The 24026-nt window shown below is 40.8% G+C and overlaps 1 protein-coding gene and 1 pseudogene across 3 annotated transcripts in view; both read left to right on the plus strand.

The window, feature by feature from the left end:
• The window catches only part of pnpla7b (patatin-like phospholipase domain containing 7b), a 312946-nt gene that overhangs the window by 98631 nt on the left and 190289 nt on the right, over positions 1-24026 (plus strand). For all 3 annotated transcript variants that reach the window (XM_048613831.1, XM_048613829.1, XM_048613830.1), the window contains 5 exons: positions 433-591; positions 7461-7538; positions 12405-12610; positions 14156-14287; positions 17805-17928. In XM_048613831.1, coding sequence (XP_048469788.1) covers positions 433-591; positions 7461-7538; positions 12405-12610; positions 14156-14287; positions 17805-17928 — 699 coding nt within the window. The remainder of the gene's footprint in view (positions 1-432; positions 592-7460; positions 7539-12404; positions 12611-14155; positions 14288-17804; positions 17929-24026) is intronic.
• On the plus strand, positions 3955-4053 carry LOC125486412 (annotated as a pseudogene).

Below are 24026 nucleotides of genomic sequence, written 5' to 3' on the forward strand. Positions count from 1 at the left end.
GAAGTATGAGAGAGGCAACATGACAGTATGTCAGACTTCAAGACAAATTGTTCACTTAAGACCATGTTTGTGCAACATGATCCCAGTCCGACTTCCTTTTAGTTTCCTTTTGACACTTCAGAAAATTGTACCTACTTGAAAATTTGAATTGAGCCATGTGGCCTAATTTGAAGGTAACAAGGTAGAGATTATACTTCTTCAAACTTTTCTCGGAGTGAGAGTTCTGTTGCTTCCAAATGTATCAATCACAGTGTCCTGACTGCAAAGTGAACACATTTCTCCCCAGCTGATTAGGCGAGTAGGCATGCCTGATAGGCACTGAGATCATTTGACTTTAAAACAAAAACAGTGCTGGAGGCAGAATTAATTTTGTTTTGAAAAGTAGCGAAAAACATGCTAGTGATATCTAACATCAATTCTTTGTTCCCATAGTCTTCCCTGAAGAAAAGTGTTACCATGATGGAGCAGCCTTCTGCGGTTCACCACTACACTGAGGGTGAAGAACGAGCAAGTGTAATTAACAATCACAGACAACAGCACGCCATTTTCGAGGCTGCCAAGAAAGATCTTCTGACCTTAATGAAACTTGATGTGAGTTCTCAAGATATTTTCTTACAAAATCAGTTTTTTTTTATTGTCACAGGTGCTGTATTGCTACTTATGTACAAATAGATGGAATTGTGACGAGTCAGATTTGGATAACCTGAAACTCTGGTTCTGGCTAAGTTATCATTCCTGCTGAGAGAGGAGGAAATCCAATAAAGTGAAGCCCTTGATGAGCCCAAGTTCCTGGCTGGTAATTCTGGATTAGCCAAACTTGTGCACCTTTGCCACATGAGCATGCCATTGACTTGGGAGTTTGGCTTATGCTGGAGTGAAATCAGGAACAAACCTGAAAATGTGCAATAATGGAAAGTGAAGCAACGATTGTAATGGTCTCTGTCAACTTGGGTGGCACTGAAAACCTTCCGCTGCTTGTGATTGAAATTTCCATCAATTAATTGTTGCTTTGTGAATGTCAAAACACTTCCCACGAGGTGTAAAGCTGACAAAACCACTGGATGACCAGCAGTGTTTTTAAAGACATGGATCAGGAAAATGAACAAATTGAAAGAATGGCATGATTATGATCCTGGTGTCTCCAAAGAGAGTGAGCGTGCACCTGTTTCCTGAACTAAAGCCACAAGGACCATTGGAGATGCTCATGGAGCATGTTTGTAGGCAGGTTAGGTTACGTAAGGGCTCGGAGATAGTAAGAACTGCCGATGCTGGAGTCAGATAACGCAGTGTGGAGCAGGCCAGGCAGCATCACAGGAGTAGGAAAGTTAACATTTCGGGTTGGGAACCTTATTTAGCTACTGTCACAGTTTGATTTGGCATGAATTTGTGGATGGGGCCTCCCTGTGACTGATGTATCACAGTTTTACTGTAGATGTGCTACAATGCCTAAACTGTCCTTGATCCACACACAGGTCTCAATGACCCTGAATGTTTTCTTTTCTTACAATCCAAAATGCTATCAAATCTTCTTTCAAATTACCCACTGCCAAAGAAACTTCCATTTATGTAGTATTTCAACATGTGTTCAATGTCACAAAGAGCATGCCAGTTGTGGAAGGTCAGTTCATTTCTGGAATTTCCAGCAGGATACTGAAAATCTTCAATGTTTGATTTCTATCTTTTCCTATTATGATGACATTTCAGTTATGCTAAATTTTGTGCGGAGGAACCTTTGATCTGTTCTGGCCTTGTTTGAATATGGCGAAAGACCCACAACTGATTATATTGATCAGAAATGTTGCATTGAATGGTGGAAGTGTGTGTGTAGATAGTATGAACACTGACCTACATATATTGTCTGCTTAAAAAAAAAGTACAAGTTCAGTATCTAATAAAAGAAATGGATGAAATATTATAAATAATTCATCTGGCTACTGAATGGTTTCCAGTAATTACAAACTGATTGTCACGTGATGATGTTATGCAATAAAAAACAAAACTGCAGATGCTAGATATCAGAACAAAACAGAAATTGCTGGAAAATCTCAGCAGGTCTGGCAGCATCTGTGGAGAGAAAGCAGAGTTAACATTTCGAGTCCAGTGACCCTTGCTCAGAACTCTTGTTGTTATGCGTGTATTTAGCTGGATAAAGCTCCCCAGTTACAGGTTAATTGAATTGGAAAGGACACTGCTGGTACCTGCAAGCACTGATGGCCTGTGAATGTGATGATTTATCTATTTGTGGGTGTGAAATACACGCATACATTGGATGTAGTAAACTATGACTCAGTATGCTTAGTGAATTGCACTTTTTAAACTTTTGCCTGAAACTTGTTGGTTTCTATTTAGATATGAATTTAGGTAATTATATTTTTGTCCATGTTATTTAAAATGATTTTTTTTTTTACTTCTTGGGTCTGTGATCAATCTGATTAACAATTTCTGAGCTCAATTGAAACTTCTTGAAAAGTGATTTTGAGACTGGAGACCTGCAGGGATCCCCTGTCTCACAGCAGGGACATGCTTGACTTCCTTGCAGATTGAAATACTTGACTGGCATGCTTTGGTCTTGCTATTGTAATTACTACAAATTACAATGGCAGTTGTTTAACGTCGTGACTGCTATAAACAGAATCTGATGATTATGCTCAAATAAATATTTAAAATCCTCTACAGGACATAGTGGTGAAGTCCAACAGTTAAACCCTACCAGAAGATGTGCTTAGTTTAGAGGGATTAGAAAGTGGAAGGCAATGAAAAGAATGACCAGTATAAAATTTAGAGTTGTTCTTCTTATACACAAGCCGGGTTCTTTCTAGTAAAGTACATTTCCATAGCTAATTTTTCAAACTTATTTTAAAGTACAATGCAGTGCTTGTTTGGATAGCAAGCTTTGGATTATTTGCATGCCCACAAAATTAGTGATCTAAAACAGCATTGTTTCCTAATGCACACTTTGTGACCAGAACTGTGGTGGCAGTTTCTGATTTAATGGTCTTTTTCTCACTTTCAATCTGAGCAGCCATCTGGTTTGTTTCCCAAGAGGCTGCTTCAGATACTGGTATGTTCTAATGGTGCAATAAATGTCTGAACCTGACCCCTCTAATATAGGCTGTTAACAGTTGAGAGAGCATGCTCAGTACGACAGAATTGTGAGCAACTTTCAAAATGATTCTCAAAGTTCTAAATACATTTCCTGCTTTTGATATTAGAAGATTAGATTGTAATTCACAGCTTGCCATTTTTCTCCCTTACTGTGACCCCGTTTTGAGCCTTTTAAATTGTCACAACCCCTAAGTGAGTACAGTGTAACCGTGTGTGTGTGGCAGAGAACAGGGCGATCCTGTGAAAATACAGGAAGCCTGTCTGTTATAGTGGAAGAACATGTCTTGTAAATCAGTCGGAGCTCCACAGCTCCCAAAATTTTAGCTTGCTCCTCCACTTTGAGAAGCCTTGTTGTAAATATTACTGAACCGAGTTAGCGTGCAGGAGCTGAAACAGTCTCAGTGGTGGTTGTTATAGCTTGGGCTTTTCCCTGTCACCCTGGGTTTCTTATGCTCATGTGCTATTGTGTGCCCTATATGGGATTGTGTGTCCAGGGTATTCCCCTAATTGTTACCTGCTTAAAAGATGGAAAATTCCACATTGTCAGATCAGTGCATGTAGGCTAAAACTATTTGGTTAGATTTACATAAAGGTTAATTATATATAGAGCCTCAGGAAAATACTCAACCTAGTGAAGTTGTTTAAAAAGAAATTAACTTGAATGTTAATAAATGTAATAACCTTTTATTGGTTGTATTTATTGCATAGTTAGACAAGTATTGGAAGTCATTGTCTGTAGATCTTTCTGATTTAATATTGTGTATTTAATGTAAATTTCCAGCCTGCCCCACAATTTGGATGTTTTCCCTCAAAGTAGAAGACTAATTCTCCATTACATAAGATTTCAAAGGCCTCAATCCCCAAAAATTAAATTGGAATGATACAGGGAAGATTAGTATGGCCCTACGCAAAGATGATATGCAAATTTGTGAAATGTTCCAAATTTTAAAAAAACTTTGTATGAACTATTTTGTGGAATACTGATGACCACTTGAAGATCCATAAGAACCTGCACCGTACATAAACTCCCATCTCCTGACCAATTACCAGATCTGTCACCTGAGCCCTGCCTCAGTCAGTTCACTGTGACCTTTGGTGTGTTTTGGTGAGGAAGGACATTTTAACCCAATGAACCCAAATTAAAAGAAGTATTTGAACATAAATGCAATCTTTACTACACTTGTCCAGTTGCCTAACTAATGCTTTCTACTGTTTGAAATGTTGGGTCTGACTCCAGGTCCACACAAATCAACAATACACCCTCAGTGCTGACTTGTCAAGTTAGTAGGTCATTCTGTACATGTCTACTTCAGATGGGATATCATTTTTGTGATTTAGCAGCAAACTCTCAGTTTGCAGTTTGAAATGCATGCACTCCAATAACCACAACATCAACTTGCATTTCTAATGGTAGTGTCAACCTTCTACTTCATAAGACAGAGGTCAATCACCAGAGATTGAATTGGAATGATACAGAGAAGGTGTCATGGCCCTGCAAATTTGTGGTGTTCTGTATTTTAAAACAAACATTTTGTATGAATTGCATCTGCCATGGTGGTTAACTCTGTAAGCAATGCTTGAAGTGGCTACATGTTGATGCAGAGGATGGCAGTGAAACGGTTTCTTTCTGGTTCCTCTTTTCAGCCAGCTGAGCTTTTGGTTTCTGTTTGCCTCCTCAACTGCCCTTTCCAACAGTGAGCCTCCAGAAGTCTTGGTCTTTAGTGATTCTTTCCCAATTTTTAGTGTTTGACCAACATTTTCATATCCCACTTTCACGTGTCTTTGGGATGGAAGTGAGGGCCCCAGGAGTACAGATAACAAAGTTATGGACTCGCACGCATGTAGCATATTTAACATACTAAAATGCCCAGTTCTGTTTACAGAAGTGTACAGTGTAATTGTTGAATACACCATTTAGGTCAAATTGGGCAGACTCAGCAACAAGAGGGTTTGATGCATTACTGTGCAGTAGATTTTCAATTTGGGAAGAATTTTTAAACCAAACCAGAGCCCTCTACATCGGGGAAACCAAGCGGAGGCTCGGGGACCGCTTTGCAGAACACCTACGCTCGGTTCGCAATAAACAACTGCACCTCCCAGTCGCGAACCATTTCAACTCCCCCTCCCATTCCTCAGACGACATGTCCATCCTGGGCCTCCTGCAGTGCCACAACGATGCCACCCGAAGGTTGCAGGAACAGCAACTCGTATTCCGCTTGGGAACCCTGCAGCCCAATGGTCTCAATGTGGATTTCACAACCTTCAAAATCTCCCCTCCCCCTACCGCATCCCAAAACCAGTCCAGCTCATCCCCGTCTCCCTAACCTGTTCTTCCTCCCACCTCAAGCCGCACCCCCATCTCCTACCAACTAACCTCATCCCGCCCCCTCGACCTGTCCGTCCTCCCTGGACTGACCTATCCCCTCCCTAACTCCCCACCTACACTCACCTTTACTGGCTCCATCCCCGCCTCTTCGACCTGTTTGTTTCCTCTCCACCTATCCTCTCCTCTATCCATCTTCTATCCGCCTCCCACTCTCTCCCTATTTATTTCAGAACCCCCTTCCCCTCCCCCTTTTCTGATGAAGGGTCTAGGCCCGAAACGTCAGCCTTTCTGCTCCTATGATGCTGCTTGGCCTGCTGTGTTCATCCAGCCCTGCACCTTGCTGTCTCTGTTATTCATACAATTTGTGTTTTCTCTTAGAAATTCTACCTTGAAGCTAAGTGCTTCGCTTATCTTAGTGTTAACTAATTGTTAAAATTTTAGTGGTGAATGATCACTGTAACATGAATATTGCAATCATTACCCAAGATTTTCATCTGGAATTTAGCCTTTATAGGATGACATTAAATAAATTCTTGAACACTTGAATTAAAAATTCAAAACAATGTTGAAGGCAAGTAGTGTTGGATGATTTTTTTATCCAAATTGCTACCAAATTGTATGTTAAATAGGTAAGGTAGTTATGTGAGTGAATAATAATGCTTAGTGTACTTTAGTGTACTTGTAACCTGAAATAAGCTAGGCCAAAGAACAGTGAGCTTGCTTCCTGGTGTAGATCAGCATATTGTAAATTAGTTCGTGCTCTGCCTAACTTTACCAGTTAGTTGCACATTTTGAATCATGGAAGGAAACAGCACATTAGGAGACCATTCAGACATTCATGCCTATGAGGAAAGGCATATTGAAAGAATTATCTAATTAATCCCATTACTATTTTCTCATAGTCTTGTGAATTTTAGTCCTCAGGTATTTGTCTATCTCACTTTTAAAAGTTTTAATTAAATCTGTTTTCACCATCTTTACAGCTAGTGCATTTGAAATGATGTACTGTATATTCTTTTCACCTCATGCTACCCCAGTTTGCTTGCCAATTATCTTTTGTCTGTCTTGTAATTACAGTCCTTTTCCCCCAGTCAAAACCATTTCTCCCTTTTAATTCCATTAAAACACTTCAAAATTTTAAATGCCCCAATCAAATCTCTCCTTTCTCTATCCTGGAAGGAACAAATCACTTTTCTCTAGTCTCTCCATGTAACTAAAGCCATTCATCCCTGGTACAATATTCAATTAAATTTCCTCTGCATACAGAAGTTGTCCTTAATACTCCAGTTGTCCCTGACCAGTGTTTATAAAGGTTTAACTTGACTTTAATGGTTTTGTAGCTCTATGTCCCTATAAAGGGATCCTTTTTATAGCCACTTTCTCATTGGCTGCCTTTAAAAGACACTCCCAGGGCCACCTATTTCTGCACCTTGTTATAGTTGCATTGTGTAGTCTATATTGCCTCATTTTCTGACCAAACTTAAATTGTTTCTCACTTCTCTGCGTTAAATTTCAAAAGCCCATATTTTGCCAGAAAGTATACATCCTTTTGAAGCCTGTTACTATCCTTCTCGTTCTTCACTGATACCTTGCTCAGTTCTTCTCAGCATCTGGCTCAGTAGTAATAGTCATGTCTCCAACTGTGAGCCAGGTTAGTGTTGTGATGGTCATCCTCATTGCATGTGGAGATTGACTGTAATTGAGGCTGAACCTATAACAATCTTTCAGCAATACTTTAAGAAAAATGATATTTATTGTACCCAGGCTGAAAGATTAAACGTTTGATGTGGTTTGTATCTGGTCAGAACCTCTTCACCTGCCCTTGAGATAAAGTTACTGCAGTAGAAGTAAAGTTGAAATGTAGGCCAAATATGGTATTTAAGACTTTATATTTAGCAGCCCCAAGTACCACCACTAACAGTCTCAGGGCTTTTAATCAGAGTGACAGAATAGATTTTGAAATTAGAATGACAGGAAGATGGGCCAAAATGGATTATTGCTATCTCTGCTTTTTGTCTTGGTTTCTTAGGATCCTTTACTGCTGGATGGTAGAGTAACTCTTCAACAGGTTAAAGCTGGAACAGTTGTAGCAAAACAAGGTGACCAGGTAAGAGGACATTCACCTAAGCTTTTCATGCATGGACCTTTCGGTAAAGAAAAGCAATGAGTGCAAGTGCTGAAACACCACTTTTAGGTGGTGCAAACAGGAACGTGAAGCCATTGGATAGCAATGGAAGGTGGAAGTGGATCACTGCTCTTTTTATAACAATGGCAAAAGAGAGCCGTAGTTTATAGACATCACGTGGAGCGCACCCCCACCCCCTCCATGCGCGCGCACACCCATCAAGGCTGCCCCTCTCCTGAAAGGCTCCTTTCCCAGCAGTGCAGCAGCTAGAAAGGGCTGGAACCTCAGTTTACAGCAGGGTGAATGTGAAGCAATGCTTGCGCCGATGTTTCCTGTGGCCCGCCAGATGTCACGGGCATAGCTCTGACAGGCGAATGTGGATGTAGCTAATCTGACTCCTAGGCAACAGAAAGTGCTGGACAGGCCATAGTTTTTGCCCATCACTGTGTTATGGTCCTGTCAGGAGGGGTGGACTGATGCTGTGCTTTGTCCCACTCCTCCACTGACCACAACACCAGTTCAATTCAGGAAAAAATAATTCACGGATTATCCAAATGTTGGTCTGTGCTGAAGTCACTTTGCATGCAAACTGCTGGCACTATGAGTCTTCCTGGACCACTTATAGCTGACAGGATTCATTTTTCTGGAGTTAATGGTGTAAATTTCACATTCTCCTTTAGGAGCACGTCACCTTGTGATGGGCCCTTGCAGTAGGTTTTTCAACCCACACAATTGGTGAGAGGGTTGTGGGTCATGTGACCTCTGAAAGCATCGCGGACTCTTAACTCCAAGGTATCAATATTTCTAATCAATGATATTCTAAGCTAATAGTTCAGAGAATGCATCTTCAGAGCAGTAGGCAATGGTGGGACTTTTTGAAGTCATTACAGGCCATGAATGGATCTGAATGGTGCATGTTGAATCCATAGTTCTGCTTATGTCTGAATTCTCGCCAAATCCCAATCATCTATAACCCATGTGCTTGCTGACTAACTTTGACTTCGAGTTAATGAAACCATGCTTTCATTTTAAAGTTTTTATTTCGGTCTTCTACTCCCATGTGGCCTTGGCTTTCCCTATTGTTGTAATCCCCTTCAGCCTCAGTCCTCTGAACAATCTTCACACACCTCCTTCTGGCTTCCTGAGCACCCCTAAACTCCACTATTGTCTTCACTAGATCCAGCTTCCTGAACCCCAAAGCTCTGAAATTCCCTTTCTATAGCTTTCCTCCTCTCTGACGTCTCTTAAGCTGTTCTTTAAAACCTATCTCTCTGTTTCAGCTTTTGCTTTTGTGGCTTCCAGGTTATGTTATTGTGCCCCTGTATATTTAATTATGTTGAAGGTGCTTTACAAATACAAATTATTGCCTTCATCCTAAGTTTTTCATAACAAACACCTCCAGATAAGGCACAACGGTAAGTGGAAAAACTTGACAAAGGTGTTTTTATTTTTGAAACTTAATATGAGAAACAAGAGCAGGAATAGATGACACACCCCCTTGAGTCTGCTGTGTTAAATACAAACGTGGTTGATCTTTGACTCAACTTCCATTCCTGCTTGCTTCCCATATCCTTTGATTCTCTAAGAAATCATAGATATGTCTCACCTCAGCATTGCATAACTTCTACAATGGAGCGTCCATAACTTTGTGAAACAGAGAATTCCAGACATTCTCTCAATCTTAGTGAAGGAGTTTCTCCTCATCTCAGCCCTAAAAGATCGTTCTGTTATCCTGCGATTGAACTCCTGTGTTTTAGATTTTACAACCAAAGGAAACTGTTTCTGTTTACCTTGTCAGGTCCCTTCAGAATCTTGCACATTTCATTTGAGATCACTTCAAGGTCTCGTAAACTTTTCTTAACTTTAGAGCAACACTCTTATCCCAGGAGTCAATCTAGTGAGTCATTGCTCTACCACCAGTAATGTATAGCCTTCCCTAAATATGGAGACCAAGATTGTGCATTGTACTTCCTGGTGTGATTTCACTGAAGCCCTTTGCAATTGTAGCAAAACTTAATTGTACTTATACTCGTGTGTGGTGGAGGAAGCTTTATTTGAGACATTCAAGAGGGCAAAAGATGATTATTTGAATCAAAATGATGTGGAGGGTTATGAGGAAAGATGAGGTGGGAGAATAGCACTGTTTTATGTTACTCATTCAAAGAGGTGGTGCAGACACAATGGACTGAATGCACAATAACAATTCTGTGATTTTGTGGTGCAGTGCATGACTGGGCAGATAACATCCTTATAGAAGCCCAGAAAGGGCAACTGGCATCTGAAGTGCGATGATATATGACCAGAACAGTAATTACACTGCAATCAAACGTCATTATTCAAAATATCTCTCAAGAACAGAAGTGGGTGTATAAACTGGGATGCAGTTTACTTTGTGTCTTGCTGGACAGAATTTCATGGTGCCTTTTAAATGCACCTGATTTTATAAATTCAGAGGCCACTGGCATTAATGAAATTGTGTGGCTTCTGTTACGAAGTTGTTTATTGGAGTAATATAGATCATCCATGAAGTGCGGACTGATCTGCTCAAGCTTATTTGCAATTCTAGCTGGAATGATGATGGTGATTATTCAGGAGAGATGTACCTGTGTGTGTGTGTGTGTGTGTGTGTGTGTGTGTGTGTGTGTGTGTGTGTCATAAAATTGTGAGAAGTGCGATTTTTAATTTTTTTGATCATCTTGTTGAGGAATAGAATTCGTTCATATTTCAAGTATTTGATGTCAAGTTAAACACCCCAGCACGGATTAGGTGTTGAGTGTTGCTTGTGCCTCAGTAGTGTTTCCCATGTCGATGATTTGATAGTCCCTGTGAATGAGATTATCCTTCCTGTGCCAAAAGATGCGACAGTCAGTATGAAAGTCATGCTATTAAGAATCAGTATTATATTGTCCTGTTGAATGTACTATTGTAATACTCCTTTCATTGTCAGTTGGAAGCGGTTCTAAACTGGAAACAAAGTTCATTCAAGAATGAGAGGCTTGAGGCAGTTGGTTATTGGTTTTTTTTTGAAAAGGTAGTTCAGGGAAGCTTGATGTTTTTTGCTGTCTGTTCTTCCCTCTTCTTCCTTTCCTCCTCCACTCCATCTACTTCATACCTCTATCTCCCATTTCATCCTCCTTCCCCCCCATCCCCCCAACAATCTCTCCTCATTCCTTTTCCATTTGTCTCCGTCCCCCCTCCTTGATCCCATGCTCTCTCTGCCTGAATCTTTCTCTACCTCTCCCTTTGATCTCCTTCCCTTTTACATCTCACTCTCCATGCTCCATCTATCCCTCCTCCATCCCCTCTTTTTCTATATCCAGTTTCGTTTTTCTCTCTTCAGCTTCTTTTCTTTCTCTTTCTCTAGCTTCTGTCTGTCTCTCCAACTTTTCTCTCCCTCCCTCTCTCTCTCTCTCGCCACATCTATTTCTGTCTCCTCCAATGTTGCCCCACACTCCAAAGCTTTATCCCCCTTTTATTGAATCAAATTTTCTACTTTTCTATTTCAGGTTTTCTATTCATCACACAAAGTGTTCAAGAAATCTCCACATCTCATCTTTTCTCCTCAGCAGCTGTTTGATTTTTCATAGCGATGTGATCTTTGCTTGACCTTGATGTGCGGTTTCCCCTGTTTAGGTCCTAATCTCTGGAATTTTAGCCTTAAAACATTTTGCCGCTTGGTCTTTTGGAGTCCTGTCCTGTATCAGTTTCTGTCTGAATGCATTCCTGTGAAGCACTTTGGGTAGTTTTACAATATTGAACTTACTATGTTATTGCAAGTTGTTGTTCTTTCTATTTTATGCACTTTCAGTGAGGTGGTGGGGTTTGGTTCAATTTGTTCTGACCTTTACCTGTCCTTGAGGATTTACATTTTATATTGTTAAACACAACAAAATTAAACAGATAACTCATTCTCCGCTATCTGTCAAAATAACAGCATAGCAATACTCGGACATAGATAAGCACTAGTCAGGTGTTATTGAAGTAGGCAAGTGACCACTGAACTATTTTGGAATCTACAACTTTACAAACTAAAGTGAAGTGTTGCCCTCCAGGACTTCTAGCTCTGCAGCAAGGTCTCATCTCAAATCTCAGAGTTTGAGAAAGATAATGTTAACACTGACCTATTTTCTATGCAGTTTGCCCTGAGTAGATGCCAAATGAGATCCCTGAAACAATCATGTGATTACACCTAGGCTATCAACCTGTGGGGAGACCTAAATCTCACTGAAAATTCTCTTTGTTCTATCTCCTTTCTTTCCAATTTGGCAAAGTGTGAAACTGTTGGAAGCACTCAGTGCAAGTTATGACACCTGGACAAGCAATGACCCTCACTGTCTCCACGGGTTATCCTTTAGAAAAGCCAGATTGTAGCTATCTAACTGCAAGTTTATAAATTCATCTCTTGCTGCAGTTATATTGTTCCAAGGCTTTCAATTCATGCCCATCTTTCAATATCCATTGATACCCTGTAAACCCTCGCACCATCCACACTAACTCTCAAATTGAAAAAGCTGGTGTACACCATGCCCAAGTTCAGCGTGCTATGTTTAGCTTTGAGTTTTAATCTGTTGGTTTGCAATGTCATCTTAAAGTTGTTAGTTATTAGCTCACTCTTTCATTTTGTACAATCCATCGCCAACTGTTGATGTTCTGCAGACTGCAGTTGGCACAAGAAGGTTATCCATCGTGGAGCACCAGCACTCTGCTCTTTTTCTGTCCAGTGGTGTAAAAGCCATGGGGGATGGGGAGGGCTGTTGGTATATGAGTGGTGTTGGGTTTTTTTTTGCCGAAAATGGAGTGATGTCATATAGAAAAAAAGAGGATTCACTGACTGCACTTCTTTCTTAGGATGTCAGCATTCATTTTGTGATATCGGGGCTGTTGCATGTTTACCAGCGGATGATTGACAGGGAAGAGGAGAATTGTCTGTTTGTTGCTCATCCTGGAGAGATTGTAGGACAGCTTGCTGTGCTGACTGGTGAGCCTCTCATCTTCAGCATCAAGGCTCAAAGGGACTGCACTTACCTTTGCATCTCCAAATGCCACTTCTATGAGTGAGTTCAACTGTCTTCTCAACTTTGTTTTTCAGCTGCTGTCTTTAGTTAGAAAGGGATTGAAGAATTTGAGCTTTTCATTTTATTTAGTGAATTGATAATTTTTAAGGCTCAAGAAGAAAATGTGGCACCCTGGTTAATTTCCCTCTTTAGAGGATAAGTATCTCCAACAGAACTATACTTGAAGGCCTGTCCTGTTCTAAGGATTTTATAATTTAGGAATCCAATTAGAGGGTCAAGACCATAAGGAAAGTAACACCAAGATTAAAGAGATTCTGCAATGCCAACAGTGGAAGAAAGGTGTGACTACAGTGTGGCAAGTTTGCATTGGCTATTTCTATTATAAATGCAAAACTATTGTTTATTATAGCTACATAAACAAGATTGCAATGCTTTAAAATGGGACTGATCTCATCTGAGTCTCCTGCTTCAATTATGCTCTCCTAATCTTTCTATGTGCAACATCATGAAACCAAATCATAAAATGTTAAATTTACAGGTTATCATACAGTTCATTGATAATTGTTAAATATGTTTCTTGCATTGACCTGTTATTTTTCCCCTAGGGCACTACTAAGTGACACCTTGTGACTTTTGCATGTTGACTTGGAAGTTTGACGCTCACAGGGGCTTGGTACTGATTTATCCCCACAAAGTTTCAGTTTATGTCAGTAACTGACATTTTTAATATCCAAAATAAAGCTAGAATCTTTTTTAGAAAATTGTGATGTTAAGTTTATTTTCTTGTTTTTGTCCTGTAATACCTTCATACAAGTTTTCACTGAAGGCCTCACCCTGACCAATATGCTCTAAGCTAATCTGAACACAATACTAGTTTTCCCCAGAAATTTTTAGTAATCAGAATTACTGGACTGCTTGCTTTGGTCTCCAGCAGTTTCTCCTTGAGTAGCTTAAAAAAGCCACTTGAAGAAAAGCAAAAGAGAACGAGAGCTATTATTAGAGAAAGGATGAAAGATTGGGAAAAAAGGCAAACAACAGAATAAAGAAATAAAGACCACCTTGTCAATTAGTGCAACTTCATCTTTATCGAGCACGCAGACAGGGCTTTAGTTCAGCTTATTTGAAGGGTGATCGTGTTTAACAATACAGCACATCCTCACAATTCACAACTCAAAATATCAACAACTATTTATGTGTACACATTGGGAGGTTTTCTAATCTAAGACAAAGTGCTTCCCCAAACTAGATAAAGTCAGATTCAAAGACAAAACAATGTTTGTTTACTATGGTGAATTTAGAAAGCTGTATAAATTTGGTGAGGAGTTCCTAAGAGTGGAACTTAGGTGATTCTTAGCTTTGACTGTGATTGATTGGTCAAGTCCAGGACTGAGGTTTGAACTCCTAACCTTTCAAACCAAGACAAGCTAAATGATTCTAACTTTGTTAATGGTTTGAACACTTCTGTTTATCACAGCTATGGTTCACAAGAAACCATGTTGGCCAAAGCTATTTAATGTAACTGGATTTGATTGACATTGTAGAGAGTGAACATGTGCTGTATTGCTTTTTGTTTCATTCTTAAAGGATAATGAGGGAGAAACCTAATGTGGTGTTAACCGTTGCTCACACTGTGGTGAGGAGAATGTCTCCATTTGTGCGACAGATTGATTTTGCCTTGGACTGGATGGCAGTAGAAGCTGGACGAGCTGTGTACAGGTATGAAGGTCAATGCAAATATTTATACATGATCAATGGATATTTCGGTAGCAAAAATGCACTGTGCAATGTAGAATAGATGTAACAAGAAGATCCAAGATTCAGTCCTTGTCCTAATAGAATTAGGTAATCTAGCCAACGTAACAATGTAGGCAATGCATTTGGACCTCCCTGTGACCCTGCTGAGAGGGTGGGGAGAAGGGGAAGGTTGAAACATCAAAAATATTGATCAGAATATACTGTGATGAGTACCGTCATGACTGGGACAAAGGACGGGAGATTCTCTTGTAGGATTCATGTAACGAGTCAATCAATTTCAATTGTTTTGAGTTAGTTTAATGAGGTCGTGAGGTAATGGATCCTCTGAAACTATTTAAAGAAAAGATTTTAGGAGCGAATGATGAATCTTCCATGTTCTATGACACCCGCTTTCTGACAGTGAATCATGGAAACCTGCAAAATAGCTCTCAAATACTTCAGAGCTTTACAAATTGCTGTAAAACAATGGGCCGACAAACCAGGTTCTGAGAGTTTCAGCCAGAGGATGAGACATTGGTATTGTGGTATTATGTAAGGTGTGTATTGATATATGTTTTAATATAATTTATTTTGGATTTTTGAATTTTAGACTAGTAGCATTTAAGTTTTCTATATGTCAGAAAGGGTTTAATGATTAACTTTGTTTTTCATTAACCAACATAATTATTTATAAAAGTCCAAGACAAATAAGTCAGGGACACTAATGGGAATTTGTTTACATTGGGAGGTTTTTAACAGCAAACATAGTTAACAATTGTGCTTTAAGTTTTCAGTTTAGAAAGTTAGGGATTGTTTTTCTCGTTTTGGTTTTGGTCAGGACCAAAATCTTGGCTAAAACTGGATGTGGAAAATAGTTGTGCCTGAGAAAGGGAGGTGATTTAGGATTGCTAGGAAATAGATTCACCTCCTCCATGTAAGGAGTTTAATTTGGAAGTTCCAGACAGGAGGTTGTTTGAAGCTGAGAAAGTTTGAGCTCAGTTCTGTGAATGTTCTCGGAAAAAGCTATCAGATTATCAAGATGAAGAATTGAAACAAAAGTTAAATTGAGCCACACAAGTGTAAAAAGAGAAGAAGCACCTTATCCACATAGCTCTCAATCCTCTGATGCACTGCAGTGATGTTAGCTACTGTTTAAGTTCTGAGCTCTGGAAGTCAAGCTGGCTGCAGCTGATCACACTTGAGGAGCCCTCACAGGGTGCCGTCTCACTTTCCTGCACTGCCTTAATGATTGGGTCGAGTTGTGACTAGTCGTTCAGAATGCATCACACTTTGAGTCGCTTTAATGGTGAAGCAAAGAAGCAAATCCTGCCGTTCAGATTCCATAACCTTCCAGGTTCAAGATCAGCAAGTTGTGAATCAATGTTTTCAGCCACGTGGAGAACCTGAGTAGATATCATCCTTGAATCGAGGGACATCGAACCGTGGTGATGCCCTCAGGTTTAGTGGATGAGGACAGGATAGGATTCAATCCATTAAGTTATATGGATCTGGAGAAAGAATTGAGAAACAAAGAAATATATTCTCTCATGGGTGTCATTGACTGGGCTAGCATTTCTTGCCTGTCTCTAGTTGACCCTGAGAAGCTGGTGGTGAGTGGCCTTCTTGAGCCGCTGCAATCTAAGTGCTGTAGGCCGACAGTTCCCTTGGGGAGGAAATTTCAGGATTTTGACCCAGTGACAGTGAAGGAACAGCGATATACTTCTAAGTCAGCGAATGGCTTGGAGGGGAACTTGCAAATGGCGGTGTTCCCATGTATCTGCTGCCCTTATCCTTCTAGATGGAAGGTGCTGTCTAGAGATCTTTGGAGAATTTATTTTAAATTTTCCATGACCTCAGGACATTGCATAATGCTTTCCAGCAACTGAGTACTTTTGAAGTATATTTCCTACTATGGCACATTGTAATGTGCTAACTTGTGCATAAACAAAGTCCTACATTAATGTGATAATGGCCAGGTATCTGCTCTTGTGTTGATTGAGAGATATATAATGGTCAGGTAACCATGGAGAGCTGTCCCACTGCTCTTGAAAATACTGTAATATGATCTTTTACTCACACCTGAGGAAAATGGAGGCCTCAGTTTAACATCTCAACCAAAAGACAATTCTGTTTGGGTACTGCACTGAGGTATCAGCATTGTTAATGTGCTGAAGTCTCTAGAGTGAGCCTACAACCTTTTGACTTGGAGGCAAATGCACTACAAGCTGAATCAAGGCAGACCCATGAAGATAGTGAGCAACATAAGATAAAGGACAAAGGAGCAGGATTAGGCCATTCAGCCCATTCAACCTGCTTTGCTATTTAAACAGATCATGGCTGCTCATTATTTCTGTGCCATTTTCCCCAACTTCCTCACATCCTTTGATGTCATTACTAACTAGAAATCTATTGATATGTGGCTTGAACCTGCTCGATGATTGAGCTTCCATTGGGATTTGTAGACAATTCCATCGATTCACCACTGTCCGACTAAAGGAATTCCTCCCCATCGCGAACTTAAATGGCCTTTCCGTTATTCTGAAGTTGTGTCCCCTTTCGAGTCTCACTGGCCGGGGTAACTACTTCCATCGTATCCTGCCCTGTAACAATTTTCTAAGTTTTAATGAAATCACCTCTCATTTTCCAAAGCTCTAGAGAATACAAGCCAGATTTATTTAGTCTTTCCTTGTCAATCCTGCTCTCCCAGGCATTAGCCTGGTGGACTACTGTTCTAGGCAAGTATATCCTCCTTTAGGTAAGGAGATCAAAATTATATGCAATACTCCAGTTGCAGTCAAACCAAGGCTGTTGTCGAATTGCAGCAAGACATCCTCGCCCCGTACATGCTTATAATGCACTTCATTGAAAGTGAATTTAGTAAAAGGTTTCAGTATTTGCAGTGTTCTGACGAATAGTATTTGTTCGAACCTTGTTGGTGTTGCTACCAATCTGATGGATCTGCTGGTGTTTGGACAGGCCATAGGAGATGCTCCATATTCTGGCTGTATCTTAATGTTTTGATTGAAAAATCAAGTTATGAAGTATAACTTAGTCAATGCAGGTATGTTTTGTGCTCGATAATTGAAGATCCAAAAGCAAAATAAGACTGCACTGGAGGCTCAACTGACTGTATCCTTATTGAAATCTCCTCAACATGCAGACTGTACATTAGGTTAGAGATAGAAAGAACTACAGATGCTGGAGTCAGAGTCAATACAGTGTGGAGCTGAAGGAACACAAGGTCAGGCAGCATCAGAGGAGCAGGAAAGTCGACGTTTTGGGTTTATACCCTTCATCAGGACCAGTCCTAATGAATCTAAACCCGAAACGTCAACTTTCCTGCTCCAGTGATGCTGTCTAACCTGCTGTATTCCTCCAGCTCCACCATGTATTGAATTTGTACACTGTGTTGCATTATTTGGAGTCATGAGGGCAGTAAATACCTTATTCCCCAAGTGATGGTAATAATGACTTTTCGATCTGTGTTTTTTTTTTGCAGGCAGGGGGACAGATCAGACTGCACGTTTATTGTATTGAATGGTCGACTCCGCTCAGTCATCATGAGGGATGATAAGAAGAAGGAGCTAGCAGGAGAATACGGCCGCGGAGACCTCATTGGAGTGGTTCGTAGTTAAGCATTGTACGGTCCTGTCGGTTCTGTTTTACATATATTGGATGGTCAGTCACTTTCTGACCTACGAAACTGTGTGTTTATTTGAGCAACTTGGATCATGAAAGTGAGTTCTAATTCTGAGGGCATTGGTCTATGTCATACTTTTCCAGGAAATGGCCTTAGTGAGGCAGGAAGTTTGCCAGAGTCTGACATGATATAGCAAATCATGGGGGCTAATATAGACTTATGCTAGAACCATATCACTAGTCAAAGTCATGAATAACATTCTCTGTGACTGCTGTACTTCTCTATAGTGTGTATGTTCTCACCTATCAAAGCACAGTAATGGTTTCTCTTCTGGATCCACGTTTTGCTTGGTTCACTCATCCATGTAATCTGTGTATTTGTATTTAAGATCTTGAGGGGTCTTGTCAAGACGTAGAAAGGATATTTCTTATGGGAGAATCTAGACATACGAGTCACTGTTTAAAAATCAGGGTCACCCTTTTTAAAAACAGTGATGAGGTGAAGATTGTTCTCTCAGATGGTCGCACGTTTTTGGAACACTTCCTGAAAAGGTGTGGAAGGACAACTTTTGAATATTTTTAAAGCAAAAGTAGGTAGATCCTTGTTGATCAATGGTGGGTAAAAGGTTATCAGGATCGGTGGGGGGGTGGTGGGTAGTGAAATATGGATTTGAGGTTGCAATCGTTGACAGTAATTTTCCATTCATCTGATCCTGGCTGATCATCCCAGTTAGCACCCATTTCCCATTTTCTCTTCATACCTTTTGATGCCCTCAGCAGTAGTAGCTATATAATCTCCTCCTTGAAAACATTTGATGTTTTGGCAAATGCTTTTTGTGGAAGAGAATTCCACAGGCTCCCCACTCTCTGGGTGAAGACACTTCTCTTCATCTCAGTCCTAAAAGGCCAACCTTGTGTCCTCAGACTATGATCCCTGACTCTGGACTCCTTCAGTTATTGGAAACATCCTTCTTACGTTAACCCTCTCTTGTCCAGTTCCAATTTTATAGGTTTATACAGGACTCCCCACTCATTCTTGTAAACTCAAGTGAATATAGTCCTAACTGAGCCTGTCTCTGTTCATGCATTGGTCTGTCATCCCAGGAATCAGTCTGATAAACCTTCATTGCACTCCCTCCATCCTTCCTCAGGTAAGGAGACTACAGCTGCGTACGATACTCCAGGTGTGGTCTCACCAAGACCCTGTCCAATTGCAACAAGTGATCCCTGCTCCTGTACTCAACTCCTCAATCAGAGCAACCAGGATTTTATTGAATGGTGGTGCAGGCAAACTTGAGGGCCTGAATGGCCTCCTACTCCTTGCTTGAATGATGATATTGCTCCCTCTGCACTGTCAGTTTTCATGTACGCTTTAATGATCCCCAGCTTTCCCTCTTCCCCCAATTTTCGTGACCTCTTCATTGTTGTTTTCTTGTGAGACTGGTGCCCAAGCCCTGAATGAGTCACAACTTGCTACAGCTCAGCATTGTGTGGTTATTTGCACCAGCTCCACTTGCTGATGCAGATTTTTAATGTAAGTATTGATTACGCATTAAATCTTACCAATCTCTTTTTCATACCCAAGTCTTGTCAGGATTTAGTAAAGTTTTTCAGTAATGATGTCCCAGTGCTGTCTGCTATTCAGTTATTGTCTATATATCAGTTACACTTAATTAGCATTCAGATGACACTATGTAAAACTAATTACATTGTTCTTCTTCCTCAGCTATATAAATTTCATGTATTACAACAGTGACTAGACTTCAAAAGTATTTAAGGGGCAGAAGACTGTTTTCAGCCATTCTGAGGTCATGGAAAAAGCTGAAAAAAAGTACAAGTCTAAGTTTAAACAAGTGTTGTCAAATTAATTATCCCCAATCAGGTACATCTCAAGTAATTCAATAATTGTCTTTCCTTGATTCCTCCAATCTAAGCTGCATATCCATTCATAAAATTTGCCATGTTTTTCTCTTTGTTGCTATTCTTGCTTCACCACCTGCTTTTGTATATTAAAACTCCATCTATGCTGCCCAACCTTCTCTTACACTCACCCTGTTCCCAAATTCAATCTTCCTTTGGCAGCATGGACATGTAGTTTTTTTTTAACCTTCAGACTCTATCTATCCTATGTTTGTTCTATATTTACTGAAATGTATACTGCCTTCTCCTTTTAACATACTCCTGCTGCAACCTGAGGATTCCAACTCCGTTTGAATGCAATCCTGGAGGTGTCATCACGTGACCTTCCACTTCTAACTGCCCTGTCCAACCAGACTTCTTCCCCAGTACTAAAAGTAATAGCACAAGACACGCTTTGTTTTCTCAGAAGCTGTTCTTAACAGTGTGCAGCAGGCTAATCAGTGACTATCATAGAATCCCTGCAGAGTGGAAACAGGGCCTTCGGCCCAACAAGTCTACACTGACCCTTGGAGCATCCCACCCAGACCCATTCCCCTATAACCCACCTAAACTACACATCCCTGAACACTATGGGCAATTTAGCATGGCCAATCCACCTAACCCTGCACATTTTTGGACTGTGGGAGCAAACCGGAGCACCTGGAGGAAACCCACGCAGACACGGGGAGAATGTGCAAACTCCACACAGACAGTTGCCTGAGGGTGGAATCGAACCCAGGTCCCTGGTGCTGTGACGCAGCAGTGCTAACCACTGTGCCACCGTACCGCCTCTAATGGAGACTACATGACAATCCTGGAAAGTTGGCAACCCTATGCCAAACCCAACCTCAAATTTTTTTTTTTCTTCAGCAACTGAGTTCTCTCTCTCATTGATTTCTTTCCGGATTTATCTTGAACCCAGATCTGATAATCTCCATTCTAACTATTTGAATTCTTTGCTAGCTGTTGGTTTCCCAATGAATGCTGTTCTTTGGGGTATAGTCATGAGTGCCATGCATTTTTTTAATACTTAACACAAGCTGCTATTGCACATGAATGATTTCACAACCAATCTTTTTAAGTGCAGTTGCTGTTGCACTGTAGAGAAATGTGGCATTTATTAATTGTTTTAGTGGCAGTGGCTAAGAAGTAAGTTCTTGGAGTAGATGCCATAGAGAATTCTTCTGTTCTTCTGTTTACCGCCTTGGAATCTTTTCTAAAAGTCCAAGGCTGAGGATGTAAGTGAAGATCACTGTTTTAATGGTTCCACGAAGAAAATGAGAGAAAAATGGTGCAAGTTCTCAATTAGGGAACCAGCTGTTGTCAGAGATCATAGAATCCCGACTATGTGGAAGAGGCCATTCAGCCTATCAAATCTGCACTGACCCTCTGAACAGCATCCCACCCAGACCCAGTCCTCACATCCCCCATAACCCCATATTTCGCGTGGCTAACCCACCTAGCGTGCAGATCCCTAAACAATGTGGGGCAGTTGAGCATGACCAATCGACCTAACCTGCACATCTTTGGACTGTGGGAGGAAACTGGAGCACCCAGAGGAAACCCAGGCAGACAGAGGGAGAATGTGCAAATTCCACAGACAGTCACCCAAGGCTGGAATGGAACACAGCCCTGGTGCTATGAGGATTTTTTCTTTATTGTTTCATAGGACGTAGATATCACTGGCAAGGTTTATTTTTCTCCTTGCCTTGCCAGGCCACATCAGAGGGCAGTTAAGAGTCAGCCACATTGCTGTATGACTGGAGTGATGTGTAGAATGGACTTGGTAAGGATGGCAGATTTCCTTTCCTCAAAAATTTCCTAAATGAGTTTTTGCAACAATTGATAGTTCCAAGGTTACTGATGCTCAAACTCATTTTACATCCTAGATTTATGAATTGAATTTAAATTCCACCAGCTGCCATTCATTTGGACTTCTGCGTTTATTGCCTAGTTACATTTATCACTATGCTGCTGTCTCCTCCAATGCAGGCAGCTGATGAACACGTGCATCTTGTGTTAATTAAAGAGAAATAGCTCACAATGTGGGTGCAGCCCATTTGATCTCTTGCAATGATGCCATTTTTCCATTACACCAACCAACTTTTGTGTCAGTGATTTTCTCCACCACCTTCCTATTAAACCAGCTTCTTTGTAAAATATTTACTTTCTGCCAGTGCTCAAAATACACTATTGCTCAGTAAATTTGCCCATGAGGGTCCCCAGAATGCCCAGGAAAGTTTAATCACTGGCTGGGGGAGCTGGTCAGAGAGAACTCTTTCCCCCTGTGAATAGAACGAATGGAGTCTGCCTGTAGCTACTGCTCCAATTGCAGGCTGGTTTTCACATGTATTTGCTGCTGAGAGCTCACTAGTGAGAGATATGAGGGAGGAGGGGAAAAGACTGCAATTGAAGGAGAATGAGTGTTAGCCATGGATAAGAGGAGAGAAGAATCCTGGGGTGAGGGAGAAGTGTAAGCTGCAATTTGGGAAGAGTGGGAGTGTGGGGACGGTGAGTAGGGCAGGATGCAGAGCAGGGAGAATGGGTAGCTGCAGCAGGAGAGGAGGGCTGCGAATCCAAGAACAAGGGCTAAAGCACTTCAGGAAGGCCGCTCACCACCACCTTCTCCAAGGGCAACTAGGGACAGGCAATAAATGCTGGTCAGCTAGGAACGCCTACATCCCACAAATGAATATATTAATAAAGGTGAGAGAACGGTTTACCATCTGTCAACAAAGGAATACACAGCTAACGAAGAGCCAGGTACACTTGAAATCACTGAGGTGGTGATTTCTTTGCAAAGGAGTATGGAATCTCAAGCTTAAGGCTGCATATATTCAGAAACTGCTATATGAGACCATAAGACATAGGAGCAAAAGGAGGCCATTCATCTTATTGTGTTTACTCTGCCATTCAATGAGATCATGACTGATCTGATGATCCTCAACTCTACTTCCCTGCCTTTCCAACATAAGCCTTGAATACAGTTATCAACCCAGCCTTGACAGTCCGCTGTGGTAACAAATTCTATTAATTCACTATCCTCTTAGAGAAGAAATTCCTCCACATCTCTGTTAAATTGGCAACACTTTATTCTGAAATTGTGCAGACGGTATTAGACTCTCCTACAAGGGAGAGCAACCACTCCGCACCTTCCCTGTCATGTTCCCTATCTTTCAACAAGGTTTCCTCTCGTTCTTCTAAGTTCTCAAAAAAAAAATCCCTCTATACCAAGGATAAACCTAATGAACCTTCTCTGGACTGCCTCCAATGCCAGTATATCTTTCCTTAGATCAGCAGCCAAAACTGTTCATAGTATTCCAGCTGTGGTTTCACTAGGCCTTTGTATAGTTTTAGCAAGACCACCCCATTTGTAAGCTGCATTCCCTTTGAAATAAAAGCCAGCATTCTATTTGCCTTCCCCTTTGTAAGCTGAACTTGGATGCTAGCTTTTTGTGGTTTATACATGAGGACCACCAATTCCTTCTGTACTGCAAGTTTCTGCAGATTTTCTCCGTTTAAATAAAATTCAGGCCCTCTATTCGTCCTGCCAGAGTGTGTTACCTTACATTTTTTCACATCATACTCCATCAGCCAAGATTTTACCCACTCACTTAGCCTGCCTATATCCCTAGGCAGACTGCATCATACTGACCATTTGTTTTCCCACCTATTTTTGTGTCATCTGCAATCTTGGCTATAGTACATTCACATCTCCCATCTAAGTCATTGTAAATAATTGAGGTCCCAGCATTGATTCCTGTGACACTCCATTATATGCAGGATGCCATCCTGAAAAACCCAACTTTTCCCAACTCTTTGGCTTCTATCAGTCAGCCAGTCCTCTATTCATGCTAATAAACTACCCCTAGCTCTGTGGGCTGTTATCTTATTCAGCAACCTCATGTGTAGTAAGCTGTTAGATGTCTTCTCAAAATCCAAATCATACATCCACTGCTTCCCTTTATTTATCCTGCATGTTATCTACAAAGAATTCTAATCAATCAGGCACGATTTCCCATTTGTGAAGCCATGCTGCCTCTGCTTGGTCATATTACAAATTTTTAAATGCTCTGCTATTACATCCTTTACAATAGACTTTAACATTTTTCCAATAGCAGGTGCTAAGCTAACTGGCCGAGTCTTATTTGGTTCTTTGTCTCCCTCTGTTTTTAAGTAAAGG

This window comes from Rhincodon typus, chromosome 28, assembly GCF_021869965.1.
Source record: "Rhincodon typus isolate 14 chromosome 28, sRhiTyp1.1, whole genome shotgun sequence".
Lineage (NCBI taxonomy): Eukaryota > Metazoa > Chordata > Chondrichthyes > Orectolobiformes > Rhincodontidae > Rhincodon > Rhincodon typus.